This window comes from Cyrtonyx montezumae, unplaced genomic scaffold (assembly GCF_038088225.1).
Source record: "Cyrtonyx montezumae isolate F1298 unplaced genomic scaffold, pur_monq_1.0 scaffold_16, whole genome shotgun sequence".
NCBI classification, from domain to species: Eukaryota; Metazoa; Chordata; class Aves; order Galliformes; family Odontophoridae; genus Cyrtonyx; species Cyrtonyx montezumae.
The window spans coordinates 9,544,764-9,561,300 of NW_027071892.1; the positions used below are offsets into that span (position 1 = coordinate 9,544,764).

The window sequence follows — 16,537 nt, forward strand, 5'->3', positions numbered from 1 at the left end:
CTTTGATACCTCTTCCTAAAACTTCATGCAGCAGGGCAGGGAAGCTAGGAATAAACTCAGCTGCTTTATTGTTTTCACACTGACAGGAAATATAAACTGAATACAGTTATTTTTAAAACTAGATTTAATCAAGTCCATTTAGGAGAGAATTCACAATTTTCCCCTTCTTTTTATGTACACAGACCTTCAATAGAAATTCCATACATACAATTAAAACTTGAAATGTGTTATAAATGAGCAGCAAAAATATCCTCCCTTAGACAGTTGAGTTCACAGAGATGCTACGTCTGAGAAACGGTAAGTCAGAGCTCTTCTGCAAAGTCACAAACATGAGAGAAGAGTACAAGCATATATTATACCATACGTCCATTTAGCAAAGTTACGAAGTGCCCTAATAACATCCTGGTAGCCAGAGCCTGTGCCCTCACAATATGGACTCACTCACTGAAGATGATGGCTTCAGCTTTAAGGCTCTTCCCCCCCCCATCTCTACACCGCTGTCAGAACAAAACAGAACCTGCTGGCAGAAGCTTTTCCTTGCACACAACTCTACCATCTCCTTGAACAACACAAGGAGACAAAGGTTCTGTGTTGCCATAGCCACCCTCCCTGATTCTGAGGATACTTTTTTTTTTTTCCCCCCCTCTCCACACCATTAAGACATGGACAGATGCACCAGCCCTCCTGCATATCACCAGCTGCTTCCCAGCACGAGGCAACAGCAGGTCCAGGACTTATCAGCAAAGACCAAGCATGCTTGTATAAATAAGTGCAATTCTCTGGCCTAGATCGTTTTTAGTATTAAGATGAAATGGGACAAGGCAGGTGCTTTACCAACCTGCTCATTTATGCTGATGCAAATTAGTGAGAAATCTCATAATCTGTCGCAGAGTAGTGGAGGGCAGATTAGAAAGGAAGAATAGCAAGTTTTTCCTTCTGCACAACCAAAATGCAGAATAAAATGCTTGTCCACATCCCCTGGTGCGAAAATTGCCCTGACAGAACTGGGTAACTTAGGCCACACCTGACAAGTGGAGGGGTACAGCCCCTTCACCCCACTAGTGGCTATGTATCTGAGGAACTGAGGGGTTTTTCAACTAAAAAACAAGAAGTAGGGGATGAAATTTATTTGTTCTAAGAATGTCAACACACCAACAGGGAAATCTTCTGAGCACTTTTAATAGCCCATATAACACCATAAGGTATGAAGTCAGACGGCATACTTCATATAACACTTATCACTTCTGTTGGTTTTGTGTTTCAGAACGTTGATAAATAAAACTTCCTAGAATAACCAGTCCATAAAAATTTGTGTCTGTTTTAACAGGCCCAACTTGAAAAGGCTTTAGTACACCATAAAACATTCAAACGTATTTCCACAGTCATGACTGCTTTTCTAAACAGTAAGGAGCCCCATGCATGAAGGTTTGGGGATCAAAGTTCCCAGATATAGGCTGCCATTACCCTAATTCTGTTATAAAAGTACCATTACCATTTCCATGAACCTCTCATTCTATCAGCAAAAGTAAATTTACAAACCTACTGTAGTGCAAGAAAGAAGGAAGCTTATTAAATCACACAGGGAAAAATCTCAGCAGGAAGTACAGGAGGACAAGCCCCCTGTCATCATCATTTGTGCAAACTTTCACAGACAAAAATGCAGTAAGGGCATGATATCACTACATATTTTAAGAGTTTGAAAGTATTTAGACTTTGTGTGTGTGGTTTTATATAAAGAAATGCATTTATACATCTTGCAGTATAAACCATTTATGCTGCTATTTCACTTGAAACTGAAATTCACACTTATTTATCAGTAACACTGATGCAATATAACTGACCCAGGCACCAACAGAACAAATCAGTTTCTACAGAGGGAATCCTTTGAGTCTTCTGTGCAATAATTCTGTCTAAAGCTGACATCAGTCTTATGGAAGGCTCAAATACTATAAGGGTATTGAAAAGTCCTTTTGTTCTAGGCAGATTTTTATCTAGGTGAAAGCACCAAAATATCAACCAAATCAGTAAGAACTAATCAAGAATTTCAGAACACAAACGATGCCTCAGAAATACTGTAAGCTAAACAAATCTGAATATGCTTCATTACAGATCAATAGATTCTCAGATCAATATAGCTATCTTCACAACTGACAAAAGTTCAAAGCAGACATGAAAAGTTATCTGTTTTAAAAGCAAATAGCTCAGCAGAACTTGTCATACTGCTTCTCAATTCGAAGAAAAATAGGAATGGGTTTAAAACATCTGAATTTCACCCAGTTGATACTTCGTGATCTTTTGGTCCTGCTCTAGTGTCCTTTTCTATGATATCCTCTTACATGATAAATTGTAACACGTAAATAAAATGAGAAATCAAGATTCCATGATTTTAGTATTTGAATTACCTGCCCTCAGACATTTTAGCAAGTCCAAAAACAAGCAACAGAGAACTATGTAAAAGTTTAAGGGATGCAGACAGCACAAAACACAGCAGGAATTTGCCCTATCAGAACAAAAGAAGTTAAGATCTATTTTCTAACAGGATAATGACTGCAAATAAACATGAAATGTCACAGGGCAGCTCTCTACAACTGTGTGCAGGGAGCAGGAATTCAAGTCAAAGACACAAGTAAATGCCCCTAAAATAAGGAAATGTAATAAAAATGCATCTATAAGTTTGTCAAGGAACTCAGTTTCACATATTTCTGGCAATTCCTGTGCCACACATTAAGGCCTCAGTCCCTCAGACAATACATTTGATCTGACTGTTTATCAAGGTTCTATTAGCATAAGATTTTCAAACTGACTTTCAGAATTGGTTCCACCTTTATTTCCACAAGCCATATCAGTCACGCACACACACACTCAAACATATTTACACGCACATCTCTCTGTAGTGACTCAACACCAGAGTGAATCTGTTGGATTCCCAAAGCAGTCTCCTATGGATTAATCACAACTACCATCTTTCCAACCATCTCGCCAGCGCTCATCCACACGAGAGCAGTCAAATTCAGATTTGCCCAGTTTCCTGTTCACTTCATTGTGAAGAAGACATAACCACTGGGAGAAGTTATTTCTGTTGCTAGTATCAGGCTCATTTGTTCGCAATCTGCAAACAGGGAAGAGGAAACAAATGTTACTGCTTTAGTCACTGATTTCAATATCCACAGCAGGCACGCAGCACACATATAGCCAGTCTCCATTTCTGTTATCATGAGAGGAACCTCAAAAGGACTCCAGGGCAGAGCGCACTGTAACCACCAGAGGCTGAACCTCTGCAATAAAATGCCAGTGATTGCAATTAACTTTTTTTCAATCAGTTCCTAGTCTTATCAACTGTAAAAGACAGAGGAATCAAAAGGCTTAGCTGTGATAAACAGCAAGAAGTACTCGAGATCATCAATACACTGATTTTTTTAAAGAGTCTTAGCAGAGTAATAAATGAAAAATATTGAGCAGATTTTTTGCCATGGGATGTTTGATAATTGGGTTTCAAGCCTTTTTAGCATGTTCCTTATTCAAAAAAGGAAAAAACACAAACAAAAAAACTTCAAATTTTTGAGAAACATGTTGACAGTGACAGGGGTCAAAAACACAATGCCATGGCTCATTTCAAGCATTTGCCTCCACTGCTGAGGTTGTGGCTCTTCTGAGATACAAGTACACTTGCCTACCAAAACCTTAATCATTCTAAGTCCTAGTTTACTGTTTATGTGTCAGTCCAGTCTGAACCAGAAGGCCATAAACTGCCTTAGGGAGGCCTTAGAGACAGCACTTAACCCAGCAACACTAGAATAAGTATTTGTTTTCTGAGTAAGCCTTTCTTTGATCTACTGAGGGGAAGAAACCAATTCAAGCACCTACAAACCCCAACAGCAGGAAGAGCAAAGATATGCAAATACCCATTGCGGGCCAGCATTTTAGGCCCCTTCAGCAATAACAAACAAAAAACAGCAACTAATAATAACCCGATGAAGCAACTCACCTTTCCCTCAGATCCTCAGCACAGTGCTCACACGGGTAGAACTTGGAGAAGAGGTGGATGAAGTCCCTCATCTCCTGCTGCTGGGTACCCGAAGGCCTCTCGGGGTAGTAGGCAGCCATGGTGTGCAGGAAGGCCCAGGTGCTGCGGCCCAGCTGCTCGCTGTCCAGAGGGCAGTCGGGGGGCGGCTCCTTCTCCTCCACCGCGGCCTAAGGAAGGGAAGGGAGGGAGAGAGCTGTGGGGACACGTGGGGAAAAGCATCCCCGTGCCACCCTCGGTGGAGGGACAGCGACGGAGCCCAGTGTCACCCACACAAGGGGGAAAAGACGGAGCCTTCTGAAACCCCCAGGGAGAGGGGAGCGGGAGCGTGCAGCCCCGCATCGGCCCACACCCGCCTTACCACGCCGCCCGCCGCCTGCTGCTTCCTCTGCTCGCGAAGCCAACTCTTGAAATCCGTACAAGCCCTGCACGGCTTCTTGGGCTGCTCCTCCGCCCCGGAGCCGGCAGCTCCGGGCGGGACGGTGAAGGGGAAAGCGAAAGGGCCGCCTTCAGCGCCAGGAAACGGCGAAGCCCCGCGGCCAGGCCGGCCCTCGCTGGGCGCCGCCATCTTGGCGCCGCGGTGCACTGTGGGCCGGGGGGCGCCTGTCCCGCCTGGCGGGAAGCGTGTGAACGCGGGGCTGTAGCCGCCCTGCTCTGAGGGGGCGGTTTGAGCCCCAGAGCCGAGCAGCTGCCCCTGTGGGGTTTGTGGAGCTCAGGGTTGTGCCCTCAGATTGCTTTCCAGGCTGTAGGGTGTACATCCCGCCACGAATCCCAGAGTGCCAAGTTTGTGCCCCTTTTCACTTTCTGCCGTGTCCTGCGAGAAACGCGATGTCCTGTTTAATACAAACACACGTGTGGATGGGATGGGAGTGGGGCAAGGCAGCTCAGTTTTAAATGTAGGGTTGGATTTTGGACACACGCAGCCCTGTTTTAGGTCAGCACCAGCCCTTTGCGGTGACCCTTCGGGCAGCCGTGGTGAAGGAGCCCACCAGGGGCAGAAATGCTGTACGTGACCACATGCTGCTCCTTCCCCAATGCTCTGTACCTACTTGAAATGCACCTTCAGTCTTTCCCCTGGTGATGAATTAAACGCCGTTGCTCTGCAGATCCTGCACAGATGCAATTTGTGTGAAAGGGGCTGGAAAAGTACTGCTCATTTTCAGCCCTTACGCTCTGATGTATTTAACCCAGCATTCTTAGTAGATAACACATCAAAGAAAATGCTTCAAAGTCTTGCCCCTTTCTTAGTAGATAACGCATCAAGGAAAATGCTTCGAAGTCTTGCCCCTTAGAAATGGTTTCAAACCTGAGTGTGCTCTGTGCAGTGACGGCCCATGCATTTCCTGGTCTGCACAGCACTGCACTGATCCATCCGGATCTCCATCCTCAGGCCTGGCTGTTTCTCATATTTGCAAAACTTTTTGTTGCAGATATTCACGTGGGAGGGAGAAGAAACATAAGCAACTGCACCCACTTGCTTTGTCTGAAGCTGTGGACAACTAGAGATATAAAAATACTTTGTGCATGAACGAACAACCTAGTAAAGGAAAAGATATTCTTTATATTTGTTTTCCTGCGTGCCAGTAAGTATTTAAATGATGCTGATGACCTCATGCTCTTTTTCAAATTCTGAAAAAAAAAAAAAAAGAGTATGTTGGTATCTAGAAGAGACACCACGGGAATTTCCTGCAGTGCTTTACTGCTCAGCCTTCTGGCAACTAATTAGTTGTAGAGATGTTTGTAAGTCTAAGCAGTGTCCTTGATTGGCCATCAACAGCCTGGTTGCTTCCTTGTTAGAGATTTCATTTATTTAGTCAGTTAAAATACAAGCAAGATTGATTTTTATTTGAAAGCAAATAGTTCATAAACTGGAAAGAAGCTGTCGCCTAAGGTGCAATTTGTGCTCAGTGTCGCTCCTCCTGCCCCTTTTCTGGTCAGAGGGAGAAAGAAGAGCAGAAATGTTGCAGTGCTTATATAGAAATCACAGTGAGGAAATGCTGTCTCTGACTGAATCAGAGTGCAGTCTGACCGTCTCCTGCAGTGTGGATGAAGCATCCTCGTACTGCCCAGGTGTGGCTTCCTCAGCCCGTCGGGGCACACAGTGACCTGCAGCAGGCTCTGCTAATGACACACCCATATCTTGCTTGATGTAATTGTATCTGGAAGACAGGGCTCACCGAAGCCTACAGGACATCTTCTGAACAGTCACTCAGTGACTGGAATAGGGGTTGTAATGACGCTAATTACCAGGAAGCATTGGTAAACCCTGTGCTTCTGGAGAAAAAATAATGGGTGTGTTTGTGTTTCTCAGAGGAAGGCTGCTGTTTGATGTTCTGCTCTTATCTTGGCATTCACTAAACTGGTTCACGAACTGGCAGCTAATAGTGAGCACACAGGGAAGGAAGCAGAAAAGGGGCAATAGCAGGGGCAATAATGGGAGCTGAGCTGTGTGTGAGGCCAGGCACGCATCCTGCTGCTCACCCCCTGGCTAGCTGGACTGGGCACCTCCAAGTCCCACACAGCAGTGGGGGCTGAGAGCAGCAGCAAGGCAGGAGGGGAGATCCTGAGGAAGGGAGACTCCAGGGAAGGCCAGGCTGCTCTTCTCGCTGCAGTTGGACCCCCAGCTGCAGCAGGGTACATGTGCATTCAGATACAGTTATGTCTACAGAAGACCTGCCAATTTTCACAGGTAACTGGTGCAACTAACAGACAGAGGATGCTACTCTTGCTGCTACCTTTATGGCCCACTTTCTAGGATGCAAAGAGTATGGAAAGGTAATACTCAGTCCAGACTGCCTGCTGGCATGCACTTGTCTCTGTTACTAGATTTTGAGTGGAGAACAGGGAATAATACTTGCAGAGACTTTTGATTCACTTGGGAACCTAAACATCACTGACTTTTCATGAGTGTATTTTAAGTGCTTTAGAGAATTTTCACAGAATCCCAGGCTGATTGAGACTGGAGGTACCTCTGGATCCCTCTGGTCCTACCCTGCTCCAGAGCAGGTGCCCAGCATCACATCCAGGTGGGATTGGACATCTCCACGGAGGAGACCCCACAGCCTCTCTGGGCATCTGCATGCCTCTCAGGACTTAACTCTGTATCTTTCAGGATTGTCATTGTGTTTTTGGGATGGTTGTATAGATACTTCCAGTTGAATATAACTGTTACTTTGCCAGGAAGCTGACACCTCTGCAGAGGTAAGATGTGAGCCTCAAGTCCAACTAATTAGACAGCGTTTAAGAATTAGTCACACCATTTGCTGGGAACACACAGTGAACTAGGAAATAGCAGCAGAAAAACACAGCTTCTATTTCTAGGCATGATTCATTTATACTGAACAGCTTTGCTTGTGCACAAGAAACCCATCAATTGCAGAGTTTCTCAAGACAGGAGCCTATCTCCTGTTAGCAGGAAGGAGCCTGCTGACATGCCTCACACCTCACTGCCAGGGACATCAGACCCTGACCACATCTGTCCTGGGATACCAAGATCCGTTCAGAAGAGCGCTGTACAGGACCAGTGTTCCTGCGGGTTCTGTTTTCTTCCTCACCTTTCTGCAGCTCTCCCTGAATTTTGCCTGATTCCTTTCTCCAAAAGTAGGTCAAAGCAGGTGGATAGCAGTAAATTTTAATAGGTAGTGGAGGATGAGATTTTCCTCGTATAACAATTATGAGAGTGTGTTGACTTGTTAGGGAGTCAACAGTTTGCTTTCCATTAGACTCCTCTCTATGCTACGTTGTTGAGTGAGGATTAAACATTGCTTTCCCTGCTTTATGAAAGGGAACAGGAACAAAGGTGTTCACTCAGAAATAAAAGTGAGTTTTTAACTCGGGCTACCAGTGCTGGAAGAAACTCCAGGGAGATAAGTAAGGCATTTTGCATATTCTACTTGTTGATGATACTGGGGAACGAGGAAAGGATAATAAAAGGATGAGCATTTCTCTGACTTATCTGCAAGCAACACAGTGGTCTTGTCTGTGACCAGATTTTATCACAGTTACTGTGAAGCAAGAATACATTTTGCCTGTGTGAAGACAGTATTTCTGCACACTGGCCGATCCTTGCTTTGTTTGCATTGGGTTGTGCTCCTGACGATGTTCCCCACAGGGTCCCTGAGGTTCCATCCCACCCCACTGTGGGTCTCAGCATGGACACACTGTGCTCTTACCACAAAAATCATTCACCAAACACCTCTTGTTTCTTTGCTCTAGGAAATGATGCAGGAAACTTTCTCTTGCCATGGGCTTAAGTTTCATTCTTATCCTTCCTGGAAGTTTTATCCTTGAATCACGTTTTTGCCCTTTGCATAACCTTAGGAAAACACGCAACTTTTACAAAGGAGCAATGAAATTGTTGCAACAGGTGCTGGGTAAATGTCCTTTTGGTATTTTATGAGCTATTAGCACACCAGTTGAGGAAGGCGGCTTTCTCCCCTGGCCTTGACGACTGTATCCCGAGGGCATTTAAGAGAAAACCAACAAATCTGCTCTGTACTTTCATCCTCAGCTGCTGGGTGTGAGGTCTGGGGGACTGGGGCTGGGACTGTGCTGCCAGCGACCTGGGAGTGGTCCAGACCCCAGAGCGTGGGGACAACAATGGGGGGGTCCCTGGCACTTGCCCATGGCAGGAGATCAACCTGCACTGCGGGCAGTTTGCTGTGATCCAAATGAAAACTCCACTGCTGGGTACAGCACCTGGACAGAAAGGTCCTGCAGCCCCTCTCTGCATCGGACTTCGGCTGTTACCCACGCGAGGTCTTTGAAACAGCTCTTCCTGCTCAGCCCCTCACTGATTCCATGTGAGGGTGTGCTACTGGGGAAGTTCAGTCCTGGGGATTGCTGTGCATACTCCAAGTGTCCTGAATTGGATCCAGCTGCCCACTGAAAAATGCCTCATTCTGTGCAGCAGCTGCCAGAGTTAGGAGGAAATCAAATACCTTCTTCTGGATTAAGTACTGTAAAATCTCTCATCCCAGACTTTGTGAATGTCGGACTTCTTATTGTTTATGAGGTGAAGGATATTATTGTCAACTCTGGTGTTTGATTTTTTTTCCTTTAATCAGGGTCTGTTTCTCTATTTAATGGAAGTCTAAAACCTCTTTGTACTCTTAAAATCAGCTTTTAGCAGCTGGTCTTTTCATTAGAGGTGCTGATAGGTTATGTGCTATCACAGGTGACCTTCAAGAACAGCAAAGGGCAGGTTTTGATTCTGAAGGTGATGGGGAAGTCTGAGCTCTCATACCAGAATCACTCCCAGCAAGGGCCCCCATCTGCCTTGCCCATGGCACAGCAACTTCCTTTTGCTCTCTCTGTCCTTCAGCTGCAGGATCTCAAGTGTGCTTTGAGGACTTTTTCTCTCTTCATCTTTCTCTGGTGAGTTTGCAGGGGATAAATGAGTCCAGTTAGTAGCAGTTCCTCATGTGCTGGACATAAAAAATCAGTGCGTGAGTTTGGGTCTCACATGCCTGCAGCCGTGAGCAGCCCAGAACTAAATCCCATACATGGTAGAAAATGTTCATAACATGGCTCTTTTCTCATATTTGTGCATTTGTGAGATGACCACTGCTTGTCAGGATTCACAGCTGCTGCAGAGCTCAAGTTCTGGCTCTCGTGGTTGTAGGATTGGTTCGGATGATTGTCCCACTCTGTTTGCCCAGGCAGAGGTAGAAGTAATTGTGGAGGAAAATTTGTATTTGTGCTCTGCCTTCTCAAAGCTGGACAGTCTGCTGCTATACATTGTCTGCTATTTGATGGTCTCTTACGAACCCTATAAAACAATCTAAGAAAAATTAATTGCTTTACCTTGAAAGCTGTGGGAATACACACTGATGTTGCAATCACAGCGCCCAATACTTGGAGTCAATGCTCTCCTTCCTGGCAGCTGCTCCTGACTGCAGTTAATAGTTATACACCTGCAGGTACTGACTCTTGGCAGGATGGTGTGGAAGCAGCAGAAGACACACAGTAAACACAAATTACTATTGAGGAGATGTGTGCCCAAATGAGCCCACCCAGAAACAGAGCTGATGGATTCTTCTGGTCCATTCTCCACCTGTCCCTGCAGGCATGGTGCTGACCAGCAATGTTTTTGGGGTGATTTGAGTGAGGGTGCTTTAGAAACAGTACAGTGAGTGCTGTTTTTGCTCATGCTTTGCTTTGAGATCCTTGTCACCAAGCAGTCTACCTCAGAACATCAGTTCATACAGCATGGTGGGTTGCCAGCCCCAGATGGTGCCAAGCCTCCACATAGTCTCACCCTTCCGTTGTGGCATTCAGTGATGCTTTCTATGTCCTGCTTCTGCCTGACAGCCACCCCTCTGCATGACTGCACTGAGAACTTCAAAATGTAGCAAAGCCTTTGGGATCGTTGAAAACGAGGCCATCACCTACTCCTCTTGTTTTACTGGCAATTGCAGTATTTGCAGACATAGAATGAAAATGTATCTGAACTTCCTCCAGCGGTATTCAATGAGAGTTCAGATTTTCTGAAGACTTCGATTGTCTTTGGCTTCTCCCATTTTGGGTAAACACTTTTAAGCCTTTACACTTTTGGAAATGCATTGTGCTTTGTGTTTACTCTGGGACAGAAAACCAACACAATGTCTTTTGCTTGGTGTTTGCCATGCAATGACACCAGCGTGCATGGCCCCCTCCTGGAGCACAGCTGAAGAAGCTGCCACCTCCACTGGTGACTTACAATTGCTAACAGCCATAAAGAACCACCCTTGCGAATACAAAGATCTTCTCTTGACACAAATGCCAACCAGGTTTAACAGCACATCACTTTGCTGGACCAGCTGCAAGCAGAGATGGAGGATCTGACCCTGGTGCAGCAAGTCCGCCTTGTACAGCAGCCTTTGTGTCGCCCTGTCAGGCAGGGAGTGCCCCAGAGAAAGCAGGGAAGGGGTTTTCCCACCAGATACATGCATGGGACTGAAGCACTCACTGTACAACTCTTCCTTCCCAAAGGAGAACAGGGGTCCAGAAGCAATAGATCAGACTGAACCAACGTATTTCCTTTGTTCCCAGCAGGGACAAAGTCACCATGACTGGTGTATCTGCTCAAAAGTCATCTTGTCTGACTTCCCAATGGGAGTTTGTGTCTTGCTTGATTACAATTTTTTTTTAAATAGATGAAAAGTCCTTTGCACCTGTTTCTGAGGGATTTAAGAAGCCCTGTGTAATTGGAAAATGAAAGGGAAGGCAGGGCTAAGCCTGTCCATTTGGGCTCCAGTAATGATAATGATTCTATTCAGGCTTCATCAAAGAAGGGAGAGGGAGCAGGGGAAGCGGCCAGATCACACAGATGCCCCTCGACCAAGCCATAACCTGAGGCGTGCCACAGCCACAGGTCAGGGAGAGGACGGCCTTCCAGGGCTGTAATTACTGACCAGGCAGTGCCTGAGGGCAGCAAGGAGTTGTATTGCTGCAATGAAGCCCATCCATCTCCTTGCTCGGTTTTTCCCACCAGGCAGGCTGTGCTGTGCTGTTGTGCGACCCTTGGGTGGAGATGGGTTCCCACATGGGGTTCTCCACCTCCTTTACATGTCCATTACACTGGGCGCAGGTGGATGCCCAGGCCTGAGGCAGGACAGCAGGATGCTTTAGGCTGAGCACATTTACATTGCATATTTGCATGTGAAAAGCTTTGGGATTTCTTCATTTAAGCCCCTAGGGCCTATTCCTCCTTTGCTGTGGCATCAATATTTCCCACGTCCTGAGAGCAAGTAAACATAGATAGGGCTACCAGGGCTCTTTTTGAAGTCAAGCACCTTTTACTTACCATGTAGGAATAATTAGTGAAGAAGAGAGATTTGTAGCAGCTGGCACACACATGAAATCCCGTCTAACTCGTGCTTTACAACCACGTTTGTGATCGGCTCTGGGGTCTGCTGTGTTTGCAGCCCAAGCTGTTATGGCTGCAGGTCGTTCCCGTAAGGGTGCTGGTGCAGCAGAGCCATAAATGCATCTATTGATGGAAATGCACTGCACTGCCTGAGAGTAGCTGCTGCTGCCCAGAGGGCTCTGCTAACATCAGGGGATGATGAACCCAGTGACAACAGAAACCCAGGGATGATAGAAACCCAGAAATGATGAACCTAGGGATGACAAATTGGCCTGCTAGCAGGGACGGGCCATTTACTGGCAGCACTCTCCAAAGGATGTGATAAGATAAGGCGCTTTTCCCCAGCTCCCTGAACTATGCCCCCACCATCTATATTTGCACATGAAAGGCAGGGGAGCAAGGAAAAGGCACGTGATAATTGCAAAATGAGAGTTTTTCCTCGAGCTGCTGGGTGGAGGAGGAAGCAGGGAAGGAGTCAGTGTCCTCCCTGTGGCCCCGATGTATTTAAGCTGCAGGAGGCTGTACCCTGCTCAGCCTCCAGCTGCAGGACTCAGCGTGGGAAGATGAGCCGGTTCCCAGTGGACGTGAAGGCTGTAGGCTTGATGCAGTGCAGAAAGCAGAAGGTATTTGAACCTGATTTTTTTCCCCCTAAATGTTATTTATTTTTAGTTATTTCAGGAGTCTGCATGCTCTTTATCCTTCAGTGTTTAATTAAAGTGTTATTACCCAGGACACAGGTCCCTTAGACTTGTTTGTAATTGTCTATCTCATAAGAAAATAGTCATTTCGGACTCTGCTGTTTTCCTCTTCACAGTTTCTGACTTCCTTTCTGTTTTTAACAATGAGTGCTCATTTGGAACCCTAAAATTAAGGAAATATTTGTGCAAGTTTAGTTTTTAATTTCATTTCTCATGTGACTATTTGCCAGTGCAGAATAAAACCTAAACCACTGATGCTGCCAACTGCTCATTGCTTGAAAGCATCCAATATTGAACACTGTGATAAGGTTGCATTCCTTTTCTCTTCTGTTTTTCCAGAAGTACATGATGTTTGTGTCCTGGTCAGATCAAAACAACATTCTCATCTACCGCACACTTGAAGAATTTAAGAGATTCCACGTAAGTTAATATGTCCCTGAAAATAACATCCACATCCTGGGGAGGGAGGAAGGAGCTCAGCATCCCTAATCACAGCTTCGTCTCACTTTTAGAAAGAGCTGAAGAGAAAATTCCCCATTGAGAGCGGATCGCTCAGGAGATCAGATCGGACTATACCCAGGTTTAAAGGTAAGCAGGAAAACTCACTGAGGGACCAACAGATACAACAGAGCCATTGGGAACAGCTGTAATGGATGACAGACTTTAGTCACTGGCCATCACTGACTTAAAATAGCATGGAAACACCTGCTTTTAGAGATAAATGCACTTGGTAGATGAAGAAAATGCACACGGTGGATGAGTACTACACTTGTATTGGCTCAGGGCTCACAATAATGTTTACACACAAAATAAGACAAATTTTAGATATGCAAAAATACTATCAGGAGCTATTAAAAATAATGAGGCAGAGGCAGGTGTGTATGCTTTGGGTGGGGGCGTGATAAGTGGGGCATAGCCACGCTCAAACGAGATGCTGCTCTGATCCAGGTCTGCTATACTGTCTTGCATCAGCTTTGCTCTTGTTATTTTAAAGATGCAAATGGAAAGCAGAGAAAGAGTGGGAAGATAAACAGGTCCCTGGAGCGACTGAAATCACTGGAAACTTACTCACAGGAACTGCTGAAACTGGATGCTAAAATCTCCCAGGGTGAAGATGTGATTCAGTTTTTCAAGGCACAAACTCAAGACCTCGATCCTTGCTTTCCTGAAGACAGGTGTGAAATCTTATTTGTATTTTTTTGTTTGTGTATCTTCATAAAATAGAAATGTTATAGACTACAGATAGAAGTACTGGTTACATTTTTGGGGCAGAAGAGCAGAGATATTCTACTGGAACGTTTACTCCTGTTTTGATATCGAAGCTGTTCTTAGCCTAGTAATTAAACCACAATTTTACTGAAATTAACACTTGACAGCCTTCCATAGGAACTTCTAGTAAACCAACATCAAACTTTGCTTTTCAGTGTTGTGATTATGCCGTCAGAAATTGGAGGGGAAAAGAAGAAAGAGGTGCAGCAGCAGCAGCTCTCCATTACGTACCCTCAGGTGTCTCAGAGCTACCGCTGCATCGAAACCTTTGAAACCAAAGACACAAAGAACAAGAGTTTCAAAGTTGCTAAGAAGGAAATAGTTGAAGTGTTACTGAAGGACATGACTGGTAGGTTTGATAAGGATCCTTCAATTTCAGGGATGGATGCTGAAAGATTTCTGGGTTGATTTAAGGCAAATATTTAGCAAATATCAGCAAATATTTAGGCTGTAAGATCAAGCACATGGGTGATGTTGGTACACGTAGGGTGCTTACCTGGATTTACTCAGGAGGAAACAAGTTGTCTGTCCTTTTCTAATCAAGGGATGCATGTGTCTGAGCTGAGACGTAAGGCGTTATACCCAGCAGAAAGCTTTTCACACTTTGCAGAGCCCAACACACTTAGATGGTGCACCCTGGTCTAAAGAGAGTGCTGCCAAATGTCAACACTGAGCTGATCTGCAGAACATCTGCCTATGGCCCCATCTGTGCCCATGCCCTGGGATATTATTGATAATCTCCCTGCTTTCTGCAGGCTTTACAATCTTTGTTCTGCTCTTTGCTGCAGGGTGGTGGCTTGTGGAAAATGCGGATAAGCAGATAGCATGGTTCCCAGCCTCATACCTGGAAGAGATCAGTGTCCACAAGGACACCCAGAATGTTGGGAGCTCAGACGAGGAGGGTGAGTCTGCTTCTGCCCTGAGGCAGCAATTCTGGGTTCAGCATCACACCTTGCTCATCCTTCAGAAAATGGGTTCTGAGTCTCCCTAGGCCTGGGGTTGTGCAGTTGGGCAAAATTCTTGCCCAGCTTTCCCTCCGTAAGACAACGCGGCCTCCCCTTCTCCCCCCAGGCAGCCTGTACTTCGTCATGCAGCCCTATGAGTCGCAGAAGGCAGACGAGCTCTCTCTGAACAACGGTGTGGTCGTGGAGGTGGTCAGGAGATCTGACAATGGCTGGTGGCTCATCCGGTAAGGAGACTTCTCCAGAGCTGGTTTGAGATGAATACTTTCCCCATCATGATGCCCTGTGTGCACACAGGCCTTGTGTGCTCCTCAGCTTTTGTCCAGACCAGAAGAGCCCCTCCGTTCAGTGTTTCTTTTCCCCATTCCTCCTCAGCTACAACGGGCGCACAGGCTACATGCCCTCCATGTGTCTCCAGGCCTACAAGAACCCCCACCACAGGCTGCAGACCATCATGGGCAGTGGGCTCCACATCTCCACACCCAACCTCTGCTCCTCCGTTCTGGCTCCCCAGCCTCTGGGAGAGAGCACAGCACAAAACTGCACCTTTGGGGACTGCAGTGATGAGGATGTGAGCTCGAGGAGCAGATCACAGTCTCTGCCCAGGGTCATCTCCATGTCAGACCCAGAGTCTGACAGCTCCTCGCTCAGCTCAGGCAGTGAGCCCAGCAGTGTGCTGAACTTGAAGCCGGACTTGTCCAGGTCTCTGCCTGAAGTGGAGCAAGCAGTGAGCCCAGTCTTGGGGCACACCTCAGGCACGCGCAGCAGCAAATCCCCACGCCTCACCCACAAGGACAGGAACGACTCAGGCTTCGTGGAGCCATCTGCTGCTGACCTAAGCTCCCTCGCTGACCCAGAGGTGCCCACTGGTGCCCCCAAGGTGCCCACGCGCCCCTCAGCCCATGAGATCCTCCAGAGGTGCACCACAGTCACCAGGCGGGCGCTGCAGCACTCAGCCACCTGCCCACCCCTTCAGGCCTTGCATCCCCTGCCCAGTGCTCACTAGGGCCCCATTGCTTTCAAGGCTTGCAGACATGCCTTTGCTGGGTTACAGCTGTAGCTTGCACACCATGCCAGGGAGCTTCAATTGGGGCACACCACTGTTACTAACAGAGCTGCAGTAAGATCTAGCAGCTCCTGTTTAACATAGGTCACTTAGGGCTCAGTTCCCAACCCTTGGGCACTTATTTATCTTACATCATCATCTACAAAAGTCACAAATTTTTTGCATTAATCCCCACACTGTGACTACTTGACTGTTGGAAAACAAAGGAGTGAAACCATAGCTACAGACATGAGAACAGGATTCATCTGAATCCCTGGAATATATCTATTTAACTTCTATTTAATTTTTTACTTTAAGGTTACATGCACTTGGGTAGTAGAAAACTGGTCAGCAAAGGTATCTATGAATTGGCTGGATCCTCTGAATGGCTGAGGACAAAAAGCCATCAGTAGTGCCTAGAAATTTCATCTCTTACCTTGCCTCAGTGACATTGTGCAGGCACAGAAATAACAAATGGCTGTAGGGCAGTTTGTTGGCTCTGAGGCCAGAGCTCACTCACTGATAGTTACTGAAATCTACAGTGCTTCCTACACCAAACTCAGCTGCTAAAACTGAGTTAGAAAAAAGTTATAGGAAAACCTAGGACTTTTAGACATATTGCTACCTTTGATTTTAGTCTCCCATGTATGTTTGTTATTTTTTTGAATCACACAACACAGCCAACTTGCAAGG

The 16,537-nt window shown here is 46.1% G+C and overlaps 2 protein-coding genes across 2 annotated transcripts; one reads left to right on the top strand and one right to left on the bottom strand.

Annotated features, from left to right (window-relative positions):
* Positions 1–1,642: 1,642 nt before the first annotated feature.
* Positions 1,643–4,613, bottom strand: GFER (growth factor, augmenter of liver regeneration). The gene is made up of 3 exons (XM_065732707.1): positions 4,383–4,613; positions 3,986–4,191; positions 1,643–3,109 (listed from the first exon to the last, which is right to left on the bottom strand). The coding sequence occupies exons 1-3, from the start codon at positions 4,587–4,589 to the stop codon at positions 2,947–2,949; spliced, it is 576 nt and encodes a 191-aa protein (XP_065588779.1). The 5' UTR covers positions 4,590–4,613; the 3' UTR covers positions 1,643–2,946.
* Positions 4,614–12,445: 7,832 nt separating this feature from the next.
* NOXO1 (NADPH oxidase organizer 1) lies at positions 12,446–15,805 on the top strand. The gene is made up of 8 exons (XM_065733028.1): positions 12,446–12,493; positions 12,908–12,988; positions 13,081–13,156; positions 13,563–13,743; positions 13,993–14,186; positions 14,626–14,739; positions 14,909–15,026; positions 15,175–15,805. Exons 1-8 carry the CDS (start codon positions 12,473–12,475, stop codon positions 15,803–15,805), a joined length of 1,416 nt encoding a protein of 471 aa, XP_065589100.1. The 5' UTR covers positions 12,446–12,472.
* The last annotated feature ends 732 nt before the right edge of the window (positions 15,806–16,537 follow it).